Source organism: Notechis scutatus, chromosome 2 (assembly GCF_049901735.1).
Source record: "Notechis scutatus isolate UNSWTSFEM ecotype Mainland chromosome 2, rNotScu1.2, whole genome shotgun sequence".
Taxonomy (NCBI): domain Eukaryota; kingdom Metazoa; phylum Chordata; class Lepidosauria; order Squamata; family Elapidae; genus Notechis; species Notechis scutatus.
Genome location: NC_142010.1, coordinates 182,328,738 through 182,352,181, shown reverse-complemented (window position 1 = coordinate 182,352,181; position 23,444 = coordinate 182,328,738). Strand labels below are relative to the sequence as shown.

The 23,444-nt window shown below is 37.1% G+C and overlaps 1 protein-coding gene across 1 annotated transcript in view; it reads left to right on the top strand.

Moving 5' to 3' along the window:
- Positions 1 to 16,843, top strand: part of UGCG (UDP-glucose ceramide glucosyltransferase) — a 46,291-nt gene extending 29,448 nt beyond the window's left edge. Inside the window, exons 3-9 of the mRNA XM_026672308.2 lie at positions 4,073 to 4,175; positions 6,506 to 6,607; positions 7,897 to 8,009; positions 9,349 to 9,527; positions 10,608 to 10,694; positions 12,215 to 12,404; positions 14,292 to 16,843. Coding sequence (XP_026528093.1) covers positions 4,073 to 4,175; positions 6,506 to 6,607; positions 7,897 to 8,009; positions 9,349 to 9,527; positions 10,608 to 10,694; positions 12,215 to 12,404; positions 14,292 to 14,462 — 945 coding nt within the window. The 3' untranslated portion in view covers positions 14,463 to 16,843. The remainder of the gene's footprint in view (positions 1 to 4,072; positions 4,176 to 6,505; positions 6,608 to 7,896; positions 8,010 to 9,348; positions 9,528 to 10,607; positions 10,695 to 12,214; positions 12,405 to 14,291) is intronic.
- The last annotated feature ends 6,601 nt before the right edge of the window (positions 16,844 to 23,444 follow it).

Here is a 23,444-nt window from a genome sequence, read left to right as displayed (position 1 = left end):
TCAACCTTCCAGTCGTTCTACTTAACAATGTTGAGACTATGAAGTATTTAGTAATGATTAACTTAGAAGTTTGTTTTCTTCTTGCATGGCATTTTATTTGAACTGAATATAGCACACAAGTTTTAAATTATGTTTTTCAATAATGTAGCACAATAATTTGAGTGATACTTTAAAGCATTATTTTCTGTTGAGCAGATGATTCATATATTAAAATATTACTCATTAATGGTTTTTTCCTGTTATGGGAATATTAATAATCAAAAACTAAGTTTCATAGAAACTTATAAAAGAGCCTTTTAATGTATCAAATGGAATTTCATTGTGGTTAAATCTGGTTATATATCTTTCAACTTTCCATATACGTGTCTTTTATATAACTTTGTATTCTACTCTGTATGAAAAAGAAGTAATGTTTTCCTGTTTTCTCCGTGATAATGAAAGGTATATGTTGGCTATATTTACAAAAGGCATGAAACTTTATTTTTTATTTTTTAAAAAGGAAATATTTTCTATTTTCTGAAATAGAAAGCTTACTGTAGTTCAGGGGTGTCAAATGTAAGGCCTGCGGACTGGATCTGGCCTGCAGGTAGTTTAATTCAACCTGTGGGGCCGGGCTGGAAATATCAAGGGACCGGCCCACAGTGCCTAAGGCAGCTTAAACAGGCCCCATGTGGTCCCCTACCTCGTTTTCACCTTCCATAGCCTCCTGTAGCACTCTGCTGACCAAAAACAGACTGAAAATCGGGCCAAAAGCAGGTCCAAAACAGGACGAAAAATGGGCCAAAACACCAAAAAATGGGCCAAAATATGGGCCCAAAATGGGTCATGCAGCCCGTTTTTAGCCACAGAGTGCTGCAGGAGGCCATGGAGGGCAAAAACTTGGCTTAGGGGGGCTGCAGGTGGACCACCATGCCCCATTTTGGCTGGCAGGGTGCTGCAGGAGGCATCCGTTCCACGACTCCTGCCCCATTCCATCCCGCCTGCCCCCACTTATGCTGCTGGTCCACAGAGGAGAGCTACAATGCTGATCCGGCCCTCAAGAAAATCCAATTTGACACCCCCTGGTATAGTGTTATTCCAGGATATTTGATTCATTGACTGATTATGTGCCATCAAGTTTTTTTTATTTCTAATAACCACATAGGTAAATTTTCTCCAGGGCAACCTATCCCTAGCCTTGTTGTTTTCAGGTCTTCAAATGATTTACTTATTGCCATTTTCCCAAAGAAGCTTTTCAAAAGGCAACTGGATTTCCTTGTTTTTTCCCTTTGTTTTTTTCGCTTCTCATCCAAGAAGCTTCTTCAGTTCTGACTGAATGGTGGGGAATGGAAAGATTTATATTCTTTGTAGTCATCTGGTTCTTAGCTCTCTGAGAGTTGTTGAGACCACTTGGGGATTTATCTGTACCCTCATGGTCATTTGAATCAAAGTGCAAATGAGTGTGGAACCTTCTTGGGACTGCTGAAAAGATTGTGTTATAGACAAGACATAGATATCCCTGTGGTAAGCCTCTCTCTCTGTTGAGAGAGGGCTGTTCAGTTTTAGCATAGATAGCCTTTTTGACCCATCTTTCAAACCAATGGTCTTCTTTGTCCAGAATGTGAACTTTGCTGTCTTCAAAAGCAGGGTCCCCAACCACGGGCTGCGGACTGGTACCGGGCCGTGGAGCACTCTCTGGGCCGCAAATAATTTTTTTTAAAAAAAAAAGCTGGCGGCTTTCTTCACCTTCGGTGAATGCTGCTGGGATCGGGATCAAGGACACAAATGAAAGAAGGGGAGGGAGGAAGCAACGAAGCCTGTCCTTCTCTCTGGGTCAGCTCTCTCAGTCGCTCTCTCGCTTCCTCCACCAGCCCAGGAAGAAACTGCTTCAAAGAGCGGGGCTTTCCTGTCGCCGCAGCTCCTCCGAAGCGCCCGCTTCTCCCTCACCCCACCCCGTCCGCCCGCCCGCGCACGCGCGGGTTCAACCCAGTGCTCTGTTCTGCCTGCCTGCCTTCGTTAATGGTTGAATCGGAACAGCTTCGGCTGAGTAAAGAGGCGAATAGTTATTATTCTCAGCGAAGCTGCTCCCAAACAACCAGAAACTAAGGCAGGCAGGCAGGCAGGCAGAACGGGACACTGTGGATTGAAGTGCACGCGGGCGGGCGGGGTGGGGTGGGGGTGAAACGGGCGCTTCAAATAGCTGCGGCGACAGGAAAGCCGCCCCCGCTTCTTTGAAGCAGTTTCTTCCTGGGCTGGTGGAGCAGCGAGAGAGCAAGCCTCCTTCTCTTCTCCCCCGGTCCTTGCAAAAAATTTCTGCTGAAACCGGTCCCTGGTACAAAAAAGGTTGGGGACCACTGTTCAAAAGAGTAACCTTGGTCTTTGAGATGCAAATGGACTGCTGAATATTGTCCTGATGGGTTTGTTTTCCTGTGTTGTGCCACATATTTGGGAAGTGATAGTTTTGTTTTCCCTTGTTTGAGATCTGCATTGTCTTACTGCATTGTACTGCATATACCACATTGCTCAGTTTGTGTCTGGGTGCTATGAGGCAGTATATAAGTGCTATTGCTATTGCTAGGCTGTGACATATTTCTTGACTGCTTGTTCCTTTACGTTGAATCTTCATTGCTAATTTTGAGGCTGGTTCCATCTGTTGCCATGAGTTTGGTCTTCTTTATATTTAATTTTAGTTCCATTTTTTCACCTTGCTCCTTAACTTTTATTACTAAAGTTTTCAGATCTTTTGCATGTTTGAATAACGGAATTAGCATTATGCAGGTTATTGATGTTTCTTCCTCCAATATTAAAAACATGCTTGTCTTCTAATCCAAGTTCCATTAATACACATTCAGCATTTAATACCTTAAATTCCTACAGAAAACGTATTGCTTAAATTTCTTCAACAATATAACCAAACTAATTCTAAGCAAGAAATTAAAGGACGTTATAGAAATATAAATTGATAGCAATTTAAACTTCCTTTGAAATTCCATTTGTGCTTATTAAAATGCACTTTTAAAAAGATTCCTAAAGCAAAGATGTGTGTTTAAATATCAGGGATATATAAAAATATAATTGTGAAAATCAGGTATCTTTATTTAACTGTTTCCAATATACCTTGTGCCAAAAAAAAAAAATGTTTTCAATGCCTTACAAAACTTTGGTAGAAGCTATCTGCAGAAATGTTCTTCCTGTATGGTCCATCCTATGCAAGGGTGGGGATTCTACCAGTTCGGACCGGTTATATAGAACCGGTTGTTATGATTCTGCACAGTTCGGAGAACCGGCAAATCGTGTCCCTGGCTGTCCCCGCCCCATTCTTCCCTACTCCTTAAGGTTCTTCCCCCCCCCCTCCTGACGATCAGCTATTCCTATGATCAGCTGTGCCGGGATTCCCCTCGCTGTCTTACTGCTTCGCCAAGGAGGCTTCCCTAAGGCCCAGGAAGGCAAAAAATGGAGGGGGGGGCCGCAGCACACACACCCCCATGGTCCATTTTTTGCCTTCCTGGGAGCAAAAATGCCCCCCCAGGCAGCTTCCCTGAGGCCCAGAAGGCCCCAAAACGGAGTGTGGGGGGTGCTGTGCGCCCCTTCCAGGCTTTTTCCCCCTGAGCTCTGGGGAAGCCTTCTGGGAGCAAAAATGACCCCCAGGAGGCTTCCCTGGGGCCCAGAAGGGCCAAAGGGGGGGGGGGTTGCTGAAAAAAACGCACCCACACAGTCACACACCCATGCCCACCTAGCCACGCCCACAGAACCGGTTGTTAAATATTTTAAATCCCACCTCTGATCCTATTATCTTAAATAACATATGGAGTGTGTTTTGCTGGCTTTGTTGTAGAAATACGTACTATTCTCCTTTTTCTGTTGTGAGGCCTACTTTATAGAATAAACATCTATTGGAATTGAGACATGCCCCTTATTAAAGTTCAGGAGAGGCTCCAAATATCTTCTTAAATTTTTAGTGACTTTTAGAGTTTTATCATTCTGTTAGCTAGTATATTGTAAACTGTCCAAAATGGGTAAGAATTGTTGATAAATTCATTTGCTAAATTAATACGTAAATATAACATCTTGCATTGTTTCTCTTTGCTCCCAGTATGAAGTGCTTCTTTGTGTGCAAGATCATGATGATCCTGCCATTGATGTCTGTAAAAAGCTGCTTGGAAAATACCCCAACATTGATGCAAGATTATTTATAGGTAAGAAAAATTATAAAATTCCTTTTTAATAATTGCTTAGAAAAGTTGTTAAAGAAACTGACTGAAGTAGGGAGAGAAATCTGGAATAAGTTAATATTCTTTCCACTTTGACAGAAAGTTATTTTTGTATTGAAATAAAAATAGCTTTTCTCTCCTGTATGTGTTGATTGATTACATGAATGTCTACTGTTATTCATGGAAATATAAATTTTGAAATTTCTACAAATTTATTTGTGTATATTATAAAAGCATATGAGAGTTCAAGTACGATTCCCTAGGTTCTCTATCCAAACTAGTAGTAAAAATGTCATTTGTCCTTACTGAAAATGAACTAGTGTGCTGGTGGCATGTTATTCCTATACATTTTTCCTGCTTGGCTTCTTCTGAGAACAGGACTGGCTAGACAAATGAGAAGTAGTTATATTATTCTATGCTAATGAATCTATTTCCATAACAGCAGCTCTGTATGGTAGTTTGAGCTAAGAGAAAGGGATACGACTAAAATTACTAAGTGAGCCAAGAAAGAACAGTTTGGATATGCCTCTAAGTAAAATCTATGTGAAGGTTTCTTGGTTTGTTTTGCTGATCCTTACAGAAGGAACCAAATAAGAATTACTGCATTTGCTTACTTCCGTTAAACCTATAGCTTATATATATTATACATTTATAGCAAAATATCATTCTTCAGGTCACAGGCAAGAATTCTGGATAAAGTTGCTGAGTGAAGAGCTTAAGACCACAAGCACAAATATTTATCTCAGTTTTATTCATAAAACTGTGCGTACATGAGTAGTTGTGTGTGCACGAGTAGTTGCAGACAAAACTTAAGACACCCTACCCTGGTCAAGCTGTATGTTTCAATGAATACTAAGTGAACAGAATTTAACACTACATCTACATGGTATAGAGTTAAACACAGTTCGGTCTTTAAATCTGAATGTATACGTACTATTATGTCTAGTTGACAAAGAATATAGCAGGTATAAAAGTTGAACAACATTTTCCGTTGATTCAGTGTGGTTTTATTTTTACTATAAAGTTGTTAATAAGGTCTCAAAATATGATTGACTCATTTGGTGTATAGTTAAGTAGGTTAAAACACGTATACAGATGAATGACTTCTCACTTCTCAAATTGTGATTCCTCTTTCTGCTTTCAACAGAAAGCAGCTTTCAGAGCATATGAAAGTGAAGGTAATTCACTCAATACAAGGCAGGGTAAGACTTTGAAAGGTCTGCATTTTCAGCCTGAGAAAAGTTAAGAAATGAAAGTTACATGGAACAATAGAGCATAGATCTTGAAAACTAAGAAACATTGATGCTAGAAATGAAAACCAGATAGGTTTGCAAAACAGAACCCACAGACCAATGCAGATAAGCTGCTGACAAGTTTTGCTGCCACTGGAGTTGTTCATATGTTCACAGTACAGGATTGCAGTGATCTGCATGAGAGACTTGGCAAATGAAATCTCTTCTTTGATCTCAATATAAAAATCACTGTGCAAAGTATGCAGAAGAAAAGCATGATTAACTTGAAATGTTTTGGAACAAAGTGCTTTAGAACAATGAAACAACACTTGAACTGTTCAGCAATAACCAGACAAAATACAACCTGGGTGGGTGGGCAAAAAGAGTAAAGCATTTGAAGAAGAAAAACCTTGCCAACCATTAAGCATGGGAAAGGTGACTTTGTTTTGCTTAGTGATTATGTGACAGCTACTATCACAGGAAATGCTGTGTAGGTAGAAGAAAGAGTGAGTTTGACGAAATATTAAGAAAGCATAGGAGCCTGGTATCTCACAATCAATGAAGAAGCTGAAAATAATAGTTGAAAATAATTTCATGATGTACTTATAGGAAAGTTTAAACCTCCAGTCTTGAATATTATTTAAAATCTATGAAGAAAGCTTAAACATGCAATCAATGCATGTAGGAGACTTAAGAAAATTTCTGATCTAGAAGACTAAAGAAAAATTTGGAAGCTTATTTCTGGAAAATGAGATGTTACAAACTCCTGACTGAAAAGATATCCAAACTTCTGAATCTACCATATTTTCATATTTTGAACCTATAAACAACTGCACACAAATACGAAGTATACAGTCAAATTTGCAGAAGAGTACCATGTTTAACTTTAGACTATTGTAGAGGCTGTGTTAGGTTCTGTTCTCTTGTAGATACAGTGAAACATACAATGAATAGAGGTACCTTAGCTTTTTCAAGCAACTCTGTATGGTATATGGATGGATGGATGAATAAATTCAGCAGAGTTTGCACAATACTTATGTCTCGTTAGTAGTAATGACTAACAACTTAGATGTTATTTTTAAGGTGGTAAAAAAGTTGGAATAAATCCAAAGATCAACAATTTGATGCCAGCATATGAAGTTGCCAAATACGATCTCATATGGATCTGTGATAGTGGCATTAGAGGTAAGTGATTTCTTTCAGTGCCACAGAATGTTATTTTGGAAAAGTTCCTGATTGAAGCTATTGAAATAAGTCACATTATAATATTAAATGTTGATGGTATCATGCACTTAATCAAATTACATTCTGCCAAGAAGACATTAGAAAGTTTGTGGAAATAGAATTATAGTCATTCTCATAGGCACAAAGTGTAAGAGTCAAAGGTAACATGAAACATATGGAAGCAAATACTGTCAGATTGTTGTTTGATTTTTTTGGAGCTTTTAAGTCAGGGGTGTCAAACTGGCAGCCCAATGGCCATATGCATCACGTGTAGGACACGCCCACTTCAGCTCTGCAATTGGGAAAAGTGTCACGAAACAATGTGACACAGCGAGTTTGACACCCATGCTTTAAATCATTCCCTAGCAGACAGCCATTAGGGGCAGAATGCCTGTTCTCAAAATCAGTAATGGAAATTACTGTTCAAAAATATCATTGTATTCATTCAGGAAAAATTGAGGAGACAAACTGTTGGGGTTGCTTCTTGCGATCCTGTGTAGTCTTCCAATTGAGCTCTACAATGTCTATCTATCTATCCTAGAAGGGTTGGCATGTTTCAAGGCAAGTCATTGCACAATAACTACCTGTGTAGCTTCATCTTTATTTCTAAGAAGGTCATTCTTAAATAATAAAAATGATGCTAGTGCTAGTTTGATGACCCTAAGACATGAAAGACAGCTGGGTGTACTTGGGGCAATCATGCTCTATGTCAGCCCAATCCATCTCACAAAGTGGTTATTTTGAGGAAAATAGGAGGCATGAGCATTATGTACACCTGTTTGAGTGATCCAAAAATAAAAGTAGGATATAAATATGTTATGAGTGTATGCCAACTTTCCATTTATGTATCTAGATGGAACAGGATTTCTTTCAGATTCCAAGTTAGATGTCCTGGAGGCAAGTCATTGGGGAACTCCCACAATAGTGGTTTTTTTTTCCTTTCAATTCTTGCATTTGCTATTTGTAGGATAGCAACTACCTCAGTTGGATGGTATTTATTCTCCGGACTCTGATTACTGCTATAATTACTGAGTTATCAAGTCACATTAGGACTCTGTAACAAAAAATTAATTTCCCTCAGTTTTATAATGTTCAGCAAAGCAGCCAGAACTAGGAAATCACATTGGGGTTGTTGTTTTTTGTTAGATAATAAGATTTCATACTGTGAGGTAGTAATCTAACTACTTGAGAGTAACTTTTTCTTTTTAAAACATTAAGCCATTGATGTTAACCATCGTTCTTATTTTCAGTTAACCCAGATACACTTACAGATATGGCCAATCAAATGACTGAAAAAGTTGGTTTGGTTCATGGTCTGCCTTATGTAGCAGATAGACAGGGCTTTGCTGCCACTCTAGAACAGGTAAGTTTTTGTTTGTTTGCTCAGTTTCGTAGACTTAAATTGTTGTAAATTATAATAGTTTAAAGCTGAAAAAAGAATCAGTAAATGTAAACATCTTACAAAAAAATATTTACTACTGTAGTAAAATTGGTTCCATGTTTTCCCTTCATATATTAACTCCAAAATATTATTCTAGATAGTCTGATATTTGTGAATAGTGATATTTAACTATCAGTACTTTGCTGCCAATTCATTATGCAAAAAGTTTATTACTTTTACATGGAGAGCTTTCTAATAGCTTTGAGTGAAAAGGCTCATTGCATTTCCTCCTCCTGATGATTCACTCATTGTAGCATATATTTTTGTAGGAGGCTATTGCTTGCAGCGTTTAATAACTTCTTTGGAGTTCTGAATTTTAATACATTGTTAGTACCACAGAGGTAGTAATTTTTAAAATTTGGATGAACTCACAGATTTATAAAGGATTGCATGAACTCAGTTTCCTAAATGGCAAATATAGCAGCGTTAATTCATATACAATGGCACATTGACAATAAAGGAATCAATTGTTTGTAGTTAGTTCCTGAGCAGATATTGCTGTCTAATTTGAAGTTTCAGGCTTTTTGCTTTGTTAACTTTACGCCTTAAAGCTGAATTGAATAGTGCTTGCTGCCACAACATTTTTGTTGCTAATTCAAGTACAAACATCATATATAGTACAAAGAAATAGTTTACTGTTATTGGATTAGAAAAAATAGTATTAGAGCAAAATATTTGTAATACTTTTTACTTTAGTGCATCCCTCTTTTCTTTCTCCCATTTTCCCCTTTTATTGCTGTACCCGATAATTTCTATTGTACTTACGTTGACCTTGTAGTCATTTAACTAATACCAAGAAAAAAACTTTTGTAGATGAACAAAAAAATTGAAAAGTGACAATATAGATAAATTCATTGAACTGCTTTATGTTGTGGGCTCATTTCATGTGAAGTAGGTAAATGAATAATTGTTTATCAATTTCTATATGTTTACTAACAGAAGAAGTGACGAAGTACTCTTAAGAACTTCAGTTTTAAGATAATCTACATTCAGATCAATACAGAAACAATGGCAATCTTTATTTAGAGATTTGCATTAAATAATAAGAATGACTGCATAATGAGAAAGTTCTTTTGTATATAAATGAGCAAGATGTTACAAATGGCTGGAAAAATCCAAGGAAGCTCAAACGTTTACTACATATCTTTATAAGACTGTGCGACCTCTGTAATTTGTGCAGGCAGATATTTAAATATCTGTGCAAGTGTTAAATGTAAGGGACACTATAGGACCATGACCAAGGCATGTTTTTTTTTTAAAGGTATATTTTGGTACTTCCCATCCAAGGACCTACATTTCTGCCCACATAACTGGCTTTAAATGTGTAACAGGGATGTCTTGCTTGATGCGAAAAGATGTTTTGGACCAAGCTGGAGGACTTATAGCTTTTGCACAGTATATTGCTGAAGATTACTTTATGGCTAAAGCAATAGCTGACAGGTATGATGATAATGTTCTCAGGAAAAGCTTACCTTTAGTGTTTATCATCATCTGCCATGTTTTTTCTTGTTTGTACAGTAGAGTTCTAGCACATATTATTAAGGGTTTAAAGAAAGTAAAAAGGATCACTTACCCATGTCACTATGCCATCAAAACAGTAAACTAGTCTATGAACTAAGGATTTCAACTTAAATTGTTATGGGTGCTACCTTAGTACTCATTTGCTAGTCTGAAGGCTGCAACACTAAAGCTTTTTCATACAGTAATATCAAAATTTCAAAAATATAACTGCATACAATTAAAAATAAATTTATTAAATTACTGCAAAACATAAATATTTTTCTTATATTTAACTCTGGTCTCTTGGCAGTATGTGTATGAGTATATTGCAGTATGACCCTCGAAATGCAATTTTGAGACCTCTGACATAGACTGTTTTTAAACATTGCAATAAGGGATGTTGGGCAATTATTTAGATGTTCTCTATTTTCACATAATTATTTATAGCACCTAGCTAAAGCTCTCCTACATCTGAAAGGAATTTGTCTCATTTATTTTTCAAAGAAATCTGAAACTTTATTCATGTTTTTCTAGTTAACAGGATGATTAGAAGAAATAAGCAATCATGATACTGGTCCTGTGCTTTATCATTCAGTGTCTATATATTTTGATTATATTTATTTATTGTATTCATTAAACGAATTAATAGCCACTCACATATAAACTATGTGAAATATAGAAAAGTTACATGTTAAACAGAAAACTTTCTCCTGACATGGTATTCTAATTATATGTGTTTAAAGAATATTTAAACTGTGCCTATAGTTGTTTTTTGTTTAGTTAGAGCTGCCCTGCTCAGTTTGTATGAGAGCATTAGAAATGTAAGACACACACAACTGTTCTAGTTTGTTTGTATAGAATGGCTTTTAGGGTCAAATCTAAAGCACCGTGACAGTAGTTATGAAGTATTTAAAAAGCAAATTCAATTAGTGTTTAACTTTCCAATGTTTAAAGAAAAAATGGCTAACCAACATCCTTCAACAATGTGATTATTTATCTTGGTTATATTCCTTCTTTCAGAGGTTGGAAATTTCAAATGGCTTCACAAGTTGCAATGCAAAACTCTGGCTCTTATTCAATTTCACAGTTTCAGTCCAGAATGATAAGGTAAAAAAAAAAATCTGACTTTTTATTATCTCATTTATTGACACCTTCAATTTGGCATATGTTTTAGGTCAAAGAAGTTCCATTCAAAATTAATAAAATATATAATTCTATTCACTCTTGAGTTTTTTTTCAATCAACTGTGGATTTTTGACAGCTTATTTGGATTTTATTTTTTAATATTGTGTGATTAAAATTGTATTAATAAATTAATTAAGACATGTATTAATAAATATTTCAAATTTTCTGAAACATTCTCTATTTTGTTTGATTTTGTAATTAATATCTAGACTCGAATTTGGCTTTCAAGTCATGTCAGATGAAACTGGTCTTTATATGCATTATTAACATAGTGGCCAGCTGCATGCCAGTCATAACTAGTTTAGGCGAATCATCTTTGTTTAGTAGAGAAAAATGTACAAACAGCTTAGGCATGAAGGATATCGTGGTTTTTTTTAAACTAAAACCCTGAGATTCATTAAGTGAAGGCAGACACAAAATTATGCTGGGAATGAAACAAATGAAGATGAAATCAATTACCTTCTACATTGTAAGCTACAATACATATTATGTTGAATTTTGTTTGTATTATGTGAGCTTGTAAATGAAAAGATTTGATTGGGGTGTATGTGGACACAATTACATCAAAGCAATGACTCTTCTGCTCTAAGTTGGTTCTTACTAAATATGCATTTTAGTTTTTGAGCATTTAAAAAGCAATCATGTATGAGTCAGAGCATAATGATTTTGATTGTACCTGGATTTGGTATTTGTCCTAGAGAAGTCTGGTTTCAGCAGATTGTCCTTGATGCTAATTCTGAAATCTATTTGTTTGATGTGCTAGAAATCACAATTAACTTCAGATTCGTTTCTGGTTTGTGTTAGTTCTAACATGGTAGATGATATTGCAGAGTTGTGGCAAACTACTCAGAGTTGGATCTGAAGTATTTAATGTGAAGGATGTAGGGTTAGGATTTGAGTTAGATTTTCAACAGGTAAATTATTGTTTATAGATCTGTCACTCTATTATAGTCCCCTTGTTTTCTTCAAATTCAAGTTTACTGAGGTAAAATTTATTAGATCTACGTCAATCTATTTTCATCTAATCATATATTTTATTTAAGAAAAAGTGCTGGCACCTGTTAAAATGTGGCTGTTAGTACAATGTAATCCATAAAGTAAAATGAGTTAACTCATTGTCAGCCTGAAAATGTTACCCTTTAAAGAATTGTTACCCTCATTTGCTTTTTAATCCAGCATTACTCTTACTCCAATTCTTGTAGTTCAGCATTGAGATCCAGAGTATTCTGTAGTGTCCACTCCTAAATAAGAATAAATAAAATTGCAGTCTTACCTTTGATGCTGAAAAAGGAAAGAATACCAGCTTTAAAAAATCCATTTTATATCAGATTTCCCGTAGATCAGCAGAAGTCTTTTAAAATTAACTTTCATTTATCAATTTCTGAATGCAGTAATATTAATTTCTCCTGTTTAAATATATTTTTTTAATTTCTTAAATATAGGTGGGCCAAACTACGGATTAACATGCTTCCAGCCACAATAATCTGTGAGCCAATCTCAGAATGCTTTGTTGCGAGTTTGATTATTGGATGGGCAGTTCATCATATGTTCAAATGGGATATAATGGTGTTTTTTATGTGTCATTGTTTGGCATGGTTTATATTTGACTACATTCAACTCAGGGCTGTCCAGGTAGGTTCTGCTGCATGGAGACTCAGATATAATAAAATTTCTTTTGTAAATTAATTACCATGCTTTTTTGCATGAATATTTTAAAACCATTATAACATTTTAAGTGTATCTGTAAATTCAGAATGAAGACTATGCAAAATGCAAATACTAATGTATTTTTGTGTCATGAGTAGCACAGTTTCATGCAATAGAACATTTAAAAACATTTAGCCATTTGATTGATATGAAGGATTGAAGTTCACAAATATTCTCAAACACATCTACCAACATTTTTGGATTAAATGAGCCAAAAATTTGAGTTGGCAATCTGTCCTATATACAAATTGGATAATATGTATTATTAAGAGTAATAATTAACATCTAACTGAGGGTATTTGGATTATAATCAATGGGGATGTTATCTGAGTGGAAAGATCTTCTGTTGAAGACATCTAAGGTTTTGCTTAATTCCTTTTCTTTCTTATGTTGTCTGTTCTCCTCCCCCCCCCCCCCACAAAAAAATAATAATCTAGAGAGTTAAAAAATCTCTGGCACAGAGAAGGAATGTCATAAAAGCTGGGGGTTAGGTGTCTGAAATCTGGATGAGGAATTTAAGCAAACAATGTCACAAAGAGTAATTATGCATGTACATGTAGTCCTTGACTTACAACAGTTCATTTAGTGACCATTTGAAGTTACAACGGCACTAAAAAAAAGTGAGATGACCATTTTTCACACTGATGACCACTGCAACATCCCCACGGTCACATGATTTAAATTCGGATGCTTGACATCTGACTCCCATTTATGATGGTTGAAGCGTCCGGGGCTCAGATCCCCTTTTGCGACCTTCTGACAAGCAAAGTGAATGGGGAAACCAGATTCACTTAACAACTGTGTTCCTAATGTAAGAACTGCAGTGATTTACTTAACAAATGTGCCGAGAAAAGTCGTAAAATGGGGAAACAATTTTTTTAACAAATTTCTCATTTAACATAAATTTTGGTCTCAGTTGTGATCATAAATTGAGGACTACCTGTAAACACTGTAGAAACAACGCTATGTAGGGTTCCTTCAGCATGTCCCTCTGAGTCCATAACATGAAGCTAGTATAGTAGAATTGTCTTCTGGTGATCCATTTATGTACCCAGAAGACTTTGAAGAAGGAGTGTGCTTTTTGGCTGCGGTTGCAGGTAGTCCTCGACTTACAACCTTTTGTTTAGTAACTATTCAAAGTTACAGTGGTACTAAAAAAAAGTGACTTACAACTGGTTCTCACACTTAAGTCACAACGTCGCCCCGGTCACATGATCAAAACTCAGACACTTAGCAACCAGCATAATCATCATTTGCAATCATTTGAGCTGGTTTCTGAGAAGCAACTTCAACAGTGGAAGCCAGATTCATTTAACAACTGTAGTGATTTGCTTAACCGTGGCAAAAAGATAGTAAAATCAGGCATGACTCACTTAACAACTGCCTTGCTTAGCAATGGAAATTCTGGTCCCAGTTGTGGTCATGAGTCGAGGACTACCTGTATTTAGCCTCTTTGTACCACAAATGTAGAGTAGGTCTACATGGTGAAAGCATCATGTTAAATGATTTATGCAAAGTTTTCAGGATCCTAATTAGTCTATATAAAACTAAAAGTGTTGCCATGCATACTTTTATTACAGATTCTAATAGTGCCTTTAGTTCCTAATTAACTTAGAATAGTTGTTTCTTAAAAATGTGAGCTACAGATTCGCCTGGAGTATTAGAAATAATAGCTAAAAAAGTAGTCGCTAAGCTACTTATTTTTTCTGCCTCTTATAGTAATCTTTTTTAATTTAAGCTTATTAAGTAAATATTTAAATTAGTTGGTGAAATTGTTACTAATTATGAACTTCTGTTCATATAATCCCTTAGGGCAGTGCTCTGTGTTTTTCCAAACTTGACTATGCAGTAGCATGGTTCATCAGAGAATCCATGACGATATACATTTTCCTCTCAGCTTTGTGGGATCCTACTATTAGCTGGAGGACAGGACGCTACAGATTACGCTGTGGAGGCACTGCAGAAGAGATCCTTGATGTATAGCCACAGCTTTGTGACTGTGTATTTCAAGAAAAGAGAAAAGAGAAAGTATCACAAATTATGTTTATATAAATGCTTTTAAAAGATCTACCTTCAATAGTTTTATTACCTGTATGTTTTCATATCTGTTCTCTAATTTATTTTGCATGGCACTTGCATCTGTGAAAAAAACAAAACATCTATAGTCTTGGCCAAATGGTACCTTGTTTTTATGTACAAAATCAAATCAAGAGGATTGGTTCCAGGATTCATTTTTCTTAGGAATGTTCTGCAGCAAGTTCTACAAACAGCATCTTTCAGTATAGCAAAAGCTACTCCATTAATCAAAGGACATAATCCACTGGGAATAAATTCTGCATAGGTCCACTGCAAAATCTATGGGATGTATGCCAAGCACAGTTATACGTTTGTTCCAGATGGTTTTCTGGTCATTGGACTGCATTCACTAAAAGGCTAACAATGTAAATACAAGAGCAGTTAGCTTTGGAAAGCACAAATGGTGGGGCAGAAGGAGAGAAGCTTTTTAGATGATCTATGCCTACCTCTTGCGATTGCTGCAGAGCACCTATGAATAGGTAACTCGGCTTTAGGAATAGCAAAATGTGTATCTCTGTCTGGGTATAGACAGATTAAATTATTTTGGTCTCTCTGCAGTGAGCCAGAACTTTGATGTGGAACATGGGAAGAATTAGTGCTTCAATGGGGGGCATCTTTTGGCCAACTCTAACTGGTTCTGTCTAGAACCATTTTAATCACTGTGCTGTAATTAGCCTAGCTAGTCATCTCCATTCCCATTCTGACTTTTTTAAAGGGGTGTTTTTGTTTCTCTGTAAGTGAACATTTGATAGTTATGGGGAGAGGGGATGCATTTCAGAAACATTTCACATATGACCTATTTTCTTACTGTCTTCTTAAGAATGTAACTTCATGAAGCAGATATGTATTTATTTTTTAAAGTGGGCATCTTTCTGTCTACACTAGTCATCCTTAAGTATCAAATTGCAATAGATGTCAGTATATTAAAAGGCAAAGTGAATTTGCTGTTACTGATTTGAACTTGTAAGCTTTAATTATCAACTGGATCTTCTTTTTGGATTTTTCCTTCTATTAATCTGGTCTTTCAATTGGGTTTTTGTATTCAAACTGTAATTGCTACGGTAAAAGAAAAAAGATTAGATAATAACCAATTTGTAAATGCATGCTGTCTCTCCCCACCCCATTTAACTCAGTTTGTTCTCCCATCCATTATTGGATTGCTCTTAACATGGTGAACTGGACTTGTTTAACTGTGACTTTGATCACAAAGCAAATTGAGAGGGGCACTGCATTAAGCCTTTTGTTTTCTTTTGTATCCATACTTACGTTGCTTCTCCACCCCCCACCCCCGAAAAAAAAAAGGGGGCATGACATGTTATCACCATAAAGGACATTTGCAAAATGCATTGCCAATAAGACAGCTTTAAGTCCTAGGTTGTGACACTTCTGTGATAAAGAGCATAATTTGTAGCATTTTAGCAATAATTATGAGTATTTATGGAATTGGATGTTTTTCCAATTTACTGAGCCAGTGCATTTAATTGTCTGGTATACACACAGTGTAAAGTAATAGGGTGCGTGTTTGAGCATGCACTTTTTTGTGTGCAGACAAATCCTATGAAACATTCCCCAGAGCTTTGCCTTATGACATTACAGAAATTGTTTTGAAGGGCATCTTTCCCCTTGAACGAAGGCTTTTAATGCATGTTTCATTCTTTACATGTGAATCGGGAAGAGCTGCTTCCTGAGGAAGATTGCAGATTGCAAACTAGTCTGGTTATGAGCCATTCCACTTGTGTTTTTATCATGTTTGTTGTTATCACTCATACCTAGCTTAATTTTGCTTATGACGTTGATATATTTCTGTTTGTTCTATGAAGTTTGGTTGATGCCATCCATTGCACTGTTAAAGTGAAGCTTAGCTGACTTGGCTTGATGCTGATCACCATGTGCAGTGTAATACAAAAACCAAAAAGGCTGGACAGACTTCAATGTGTGTATGTGTGTGCACATATGTGTGTGTGAGAGACCTATGAAGAACTATGTAAGAGAAGTACGAGTGTGTGTGTGTGTGTGTGTGTGTGTGTGTGTGTGTGCATTAGTGAAACCTTTATGATTTAAAGGAAACTGATGCTTCACCTTAATAAACAACTTAATTTCTTGTATAAGAAATCTGGGTTGATTTTGGAAAAAAACAAACCTTAAAAATATTGTAGGAGGGCACTATGACAGAACAAAGCAATGGTTCAAAATGCTTAATCTAGAATTGTCTGTCAACATGTTAAGAATACCATGTTTATTTAAGACTGTCTTGTTTTGTTTAAAAATAAATTTTGAATACAATCATATGTTTTGAGAAAAAGCTTTTATTTATTGCTTTTAGTTTTATTTAATAGCCTGTGATTGCTTCTCATATGGAGATCAGTGCTTTTCATCTTGTGTCGTATTTACCACTCTCATTTCTATAAAAATGCACTCAATAATTACATCAAATATGATTTTAAAGTTTATCTGTATATGTGTACACACACACACACACACAGAGCTGTCCCTAATATAGACAAACAGTTACAGTTGGAGATGTGTAAATGTTATTTACAATCATCGGAAATGTGTAAGTTTAATACATTTTTATACTTCCTGTATGTTAATGGCTCTGCATGACTTACAAAGATAGAATAAAATGTCAATTAAAACAATATTAAAAGCATATTAAATGTAAACCATGCAGGGTTAAACCAAAAGGCTGATCAGATGCATCTCTTCATAGCATTTCACCTGCTAGCCTTCCTGTGCAATTACTAGTCTTGCATTTCTCTACTAGTCCATTCTGCCTGTTCTTTGGACTGTAGATGTTTAAACTTACTTTTCTTTGATATGTATGATGATCAGTCTGCACAGGCCTCATTCTTGGTCCCGAGGGCTACTGTAATGGTCTCGTGGTTTTCATTAAACTATTAGTGGTACATCTGGCTTTTTAAATAGAGTACACTTGATGCAGTGTGCATGATGATACCTTTAACTCTGTCCACTTTTCAGAACAGGCCTTACTTAACAAGTGGTAGATTGCCAGAATTAATTCATTAAATACAACTTGAAAACTTTAGAGGTGGCCTGGATCTTGCAGTCTGCTGATGTGGAATGATGTTCTGACAGCCCATACGGCATAACGGGACTATGTGCACAGGTTGAAGACTGACCAGACCAGCCTGTGATATGTCCAGTACTCAGCACCATGCATGGGCTAAGTGATGACATCTTTTAGGACATGCTGACATACTGTGACATGGTCAAGAAGGCAGTGATAACATGGACCTGGGGTTGTTTTGTACTTGTTTGCAAGTCTGAACACATGGTAGCAATGCACAGGTTGGGCTCGGTACACTTGCTCAGAAGCAGCAAGCCATTGCTGTTTAGTTTTCCCACCCCATGACTCCCAAGAACTCCATCCTAGTTGTCCTGGCTCTAGCGCTGAACTTGTCCAAATTAATGTGTTTGTTGCTGGTGGCGTTGTTTGAAAAATCTGATCCAGGTCTTCGTAGAAATCTTCCTCGTCTTCATCTGGACCCATGAGACTTCATGTATAGACCACTGACAAGGATGATATACCCGGATATATAAGGGTGATATACCTTGCTGAGAAGAAAGCGGAACTTCACAGTACAGGTAGTCCTCAACTTACATCCACAATTGAGCCCTAAATTTCTGCTGTTAAGTGAGACATTGGTTAGGTTGAGTTTTGCCCCATTTTATGACCTTTCTTGCCACAATTATTAAGTGCAGTTGATTAGTAACCCAGTTGTTAAGTGAATCTGGCTTGCCCGTTGATTTTGTCAGAAGGTTGCCAAAGGTGATCACATGACCTTGGGACACAGCAATGGTCATAAATATGAACCAAGTACTAAGCATCTGAATTTTGATCACGTGATTATGGAGCTGCTGACAAAGGTCTTATTTCTCAAAAATAGTCATAAGTTACTTTTTTCAGTGCCATTATAACTGAATGGTCACTAAACGAAGCACTGTAAGTAGAGGGCTACCTGTATTTTCATTTGTTCCAGTGGATAGAGCGGAGACGTTCTTCAGCAGAAGTTTTGATTGCAAAACCTACTCTGTGAATTCTGTTCTCTCTCTTTGCTTTCCCTTCCCAGAAGAATGTATATCCACTTGCTGCTGCCTGAAGTACACCCTAATCTGCAACCTGAGTGCAGTGATATCAACTCTAACATTGGTATAACATTGAAATTCAACTGCTCTAAGTGCTGTTCATCTTTGAGGACTTGGTACCTTGTCTCTAATATGCAGATGTTCCACACTCCTTCTTTTTCTTGATATGCAGCCGCTAAGGCAATGATATGCCATCTGTGGTTAGCTAACCAGATGTTGTGAGACAGGGACAAAGATACCTTTTCTAATCCCTCCTTCAGGTGAAGATGGACAGCTTTAAAAAGAGTTGTCCAGTCACTCTGGATCCTGCTGGACTTCTCTGCTGCCCAGTGTAGTGAGATGACCAACCACTTTGATCATAAATCCCTAGCAACTTCCCAGTGTTTATGACCCTCACAGTGAGTCACATGATCACTATTTGCAGACTTCACAACTGGCTTCTAACAGAGTCCATGGAGAAGCCAGCATTAAAATGGCAAATTTCAGTCACAGGATGCCTTAATGAATAACCATGCTTGATTTGCTTAATAACTGCAATGAAAACGATGGAAGTCCAGTGTAGCCATGCAACATTTTACTTAATAACCGCCAAATGTTTGTTATGGCATGGATGTTACGTTCCTAGCATGACCTCAGGTATGGTGCTTTACCTTTCTATATCTAATAAATAACCATAATAAATGTTGGAAATTATTATAATTTAATAATTATATGACATAATTATAATAAAGGAAAGTACAATAAAGGATTGTCTTTATTCAATACATCTGCTGGTGCCAACTCTTATTTTTTCCCTCTACAAAAGTGAACAAACTGCAGTGACAAGAGATTAAACCTGTGTAGACTGAGATTAGGCCTTGAGTGTCAGGGTCACAATTCAGGTGTATCCTGAATTGTGTCAACACTGGGTACCATGATTTAATCAGCTGGCTGAAACCAGCAATTAAAATTTATGGGACAACTGCATCATTTTCTGAAGGTATCCTGTCTGGCCTCAAACATTCATCAGGACTCCTTTGTTACAGTCTCATACATACAACCTTTTCTTCTGTGAAAGCTATATAGCCCTTTGTAGGAACAATTCAGGCACTGATGATCAACTATAGAGCCAGCAAAACGTATATAATTTGGAATGAGGGAATTGGGAGATGACAGAAGTTTGTGATTTCTGACTCAAATTATTGATATATTTGTTGGGAACCCAAGAGGCTTTTCTCTGACTTCTGTAATTCTGTCTCATGGGTCATTCTCCAGTCTTACAGCCAGCTGTGTAGGACAGATGTTTGTGTTTAGTCATCGATGCTGTTTGGAGCATCAGCTGTGCATAGACTGGAAAGCCACTGCCTCTTCAGGGCTCTTCACATCCAAGCGGTTGGAAGAATGTATTTATTTTCAAGGACAGAAGTGTGAAAACCTCTGACAAGTGAAGACTGGAATGTTAGCCATTTCTTCTTTCCTGTGGAAAACCACTTCTTTCTCAAATGAAACGGTTCAGTTTAAACAAATGTTCCCTAAAACATTCACTGAACATAATTTTTTTCTGAGGTTAATGCTGCTTTTTGATGGAATGTTTTATGAATATTGGCATCTCGCATATTCTGGGTGAATGCCACATTGCCACATGCTTTCACTTTTTTGATTTCATCACAAATGTAAACTTTCACTCATCTCCAAACTGGTGTCCTTCAGATGTATTAAAGGCCATGTCAACAGTATGAGAATTGAGGTCTCACTAAATTTGGAAGGGTGTCAGATTAGCATAATGCCAATCTAAAATTATTTCTCAGTTTGGAAGGTGAGGAGGAACATTACTGCAAAGACCATTTCCTGCTGTTTATCCCATCCATTTCTCTTTTACTATGTCAAGCCCACAGCCGTTCACTTTAATCCATGGATCTGCCTTCCAATCCATACAATGATCCAAAAGATATTGTGGTTTAATATCAGAGTGAAACTAGAAATGTTTCCAATGGGTTTTATGGAAGGGACTTAGACAAGAAATAGTGGAAATTAGTATTGTATATGGAAACTGGCAAGGTGACCATATGCAAAAAGTTGGAAAGGCAATGAAATACAGTAGAAGATTGAATTATAAAATTAACTGAACTTGCAGAAATGGCTAAACTGACAAATCTGGTGTCGGGCTCAGAGTTCACTATGGAGCCCGTCAGCTCCGAACACACCTCACAGCAAGTCAGCTGGCAGTGGAGAATATCACCTTAGCTCTGCTGACACCTGATCTGTATTGCTCCTTGTGTGCTAGCCGATGGTGTTGAAGGTTGCTTTAGAATGACTCAGCAGAGCTGTGAGCTGCAGGATGGATTCTGAAGCAACTGCAGACTGCAGGATGGGTTCTGAAACAACTGCGGGGCTGGAAATGGCTTTTTTCATGTATTGTTGTGGTACATATTGTTAGAGGGGGTTGGGGCACATATAGGTGGTAATTAAGCATTGAGTTAAGACATGGTGAAGGTGGCACCAGGTGGGGATCAGATAGTGAGGGTCGGAATAGGTTAGGTTAGGGATGTAGACATGTTATAGGGTTAATAGCATTTAGAGATAATAGGTTAGGCGTGGCCAGGAGTAGAACTGCTTATAGGCCTGGGTGTGGTGGTGGGGTGTCTCATAATAATGATAATAAAAGAAAGAGAGCAAACTTGAACTGTAGAGTTGTAATTGCAGGAATGTTCCAATCTCGGATGGCAAACCTCAGATAAAGAATGTTTCCAAGCAAATACAACTCAGGTAAACAAAGTTACTAATCTAAAGGAGGATTAGAGAGAGGAAGTAAACATATGTTAGACTTTAACTAGAGATAATTAATTGTATGGATTACTGTGCTAAACAGTAACAAAAGTTAAGCAGTAACCAAAGTTAACCAATGATGGAGGATAATTAAAAATGTGTATAAATGCAAGACTAGACTCCAATAAAGATCATCATGATTCAGTTGTTCATCATCAAACAATTCCACTGCCTCGTCATTACAACATTGAACCCAACATTAACCTTGCCTGGCTTTTACCCATTCTTGCCTGATTAGTATTTGTTGTTTGCTGATATATTGAATAAACCATCATTGTCCTAAAGAGGAGCTAGAGTTTGGATTCATTTAAAGACAAATCTTCAATACTCAAGGACTGGCTGAGATCTGGTCAGAGAAAAACACATCAGACTGGAAACCTTATATGGATTTTGTTGAAAGAAGAAAAGATAGAATTGATGATTTCTTGATTTGGGGATTAAAAAGGTCCAAAGATGATGGGGAAAAATAATATTTGTGTGTGTATGAGAGAAAGAGAAAAGGAGAGAGAAAGAATGTGTGTGTACAGAATAAACATGAAACAAACTGATGAACTTGCCTTCCAACTAAGCTAGAGATTTGCATAGCTGTGTGATTCATGTTGGATATTATTATGGATTGGATATAATGTTATATATATTATGCATTCCCAAGCTGCTGGAATACTCTAATGTTGCCAGCTGCAGGCAAAAAGCTGTGTAGGAAAGGAAAAACAAGTTGACTCGTCAAGAATTCTTAGTTGTTGTGCAAGTTTTCTTCCAACTGCATGGCGTAGGCCTTCCTGAATGGCATGCAAAAGTTGGTAACCCAAATATTGGGCTACTGAACCCAGGATTGAAGCTCTCTGCACGCTAGCCTTGAGTGGGATGCCTGATTTCTCAGAGCAGCTGGGAAACACTACTAAAACAAATACTGTCTAAATCAGAGCAGCCATGAACATTTCACTTGGGTTGAAGTTCCAGCTTTGAGCAATGAAGCTGAAAGGTAATAATGTGAGAAAAGAGGAAATCTCTGGGTATGGACTTTGGCCCTGGAGGGAAAAAAAACTGCCACAAGCAGACAAAGAAACACATTCTTGAAAATGTGTGATGCTTTCAGACACCTTGGAGTTTCACAAGATCCCTACACAGAGGAGGAAATTTCTTGGAGTCATATTTTTTTTTACTGAAATGGACTGTATTGAATGAATTGGAATAATTAAATGGTCCAGGGCTTTAAACTGGACAATTTCTGGACCTGTTTGACTGGGATTATGACCTAGAGGTTTTAAAAAATGTTTCATTCCCTGCCCCGACATTTGCTTTGCTTGTATATCCCATATGTGGACAACTGCTGTTAATTCAATTAATGCAGAGCACATACAGATTCTGAATTTTATATGAATTGGAAGACCTGAATAGGCACAATTAGGATCAGAGTATTACTATCCCTGTCTCCTGAACCTCCTGTTTGCATAATCTAAGGAGAACAAAGTGTATATTTTAGGTTAGTTGCTAGGAGGGGCCAAAAAATGCATATGTAAATGCCATTATGCCTAAGTTTTCAATCTGACATATTAAAAACGTGCAACTCAGAAACAGAGGTGTCAACAGGGGTATGGTTAAAAAAATAAATGAAGATGATGCAATTGAAATTCCACCCAGTTTTAAATGTACATCACGTGTATTCACATTTTTAAAAATGGGCAAGGCTTCTCTCATATTGTCACAGATATCACCTTGAATCTTTTTTACCATACCTTTGAGGACACTCTCGAGCAACATGCACGATGTTGTCCAGTGATGGGATTCAGCCAGTTCGCACCACTTCGGGAGAACCGATTGTTAACTTTCTGAGCAGTTTAGTGAACTGATGGTTGGAAGAAATCATTAGGGCGGAGAACCAGTTGTTAAATTATTTGAATCCCACCACTGATGTTGTCCTGGTTTGTCTCCTTTGTTTGCCTTTCTTGAGGCAGCCGGTGTTGATTGGGAGTGAGA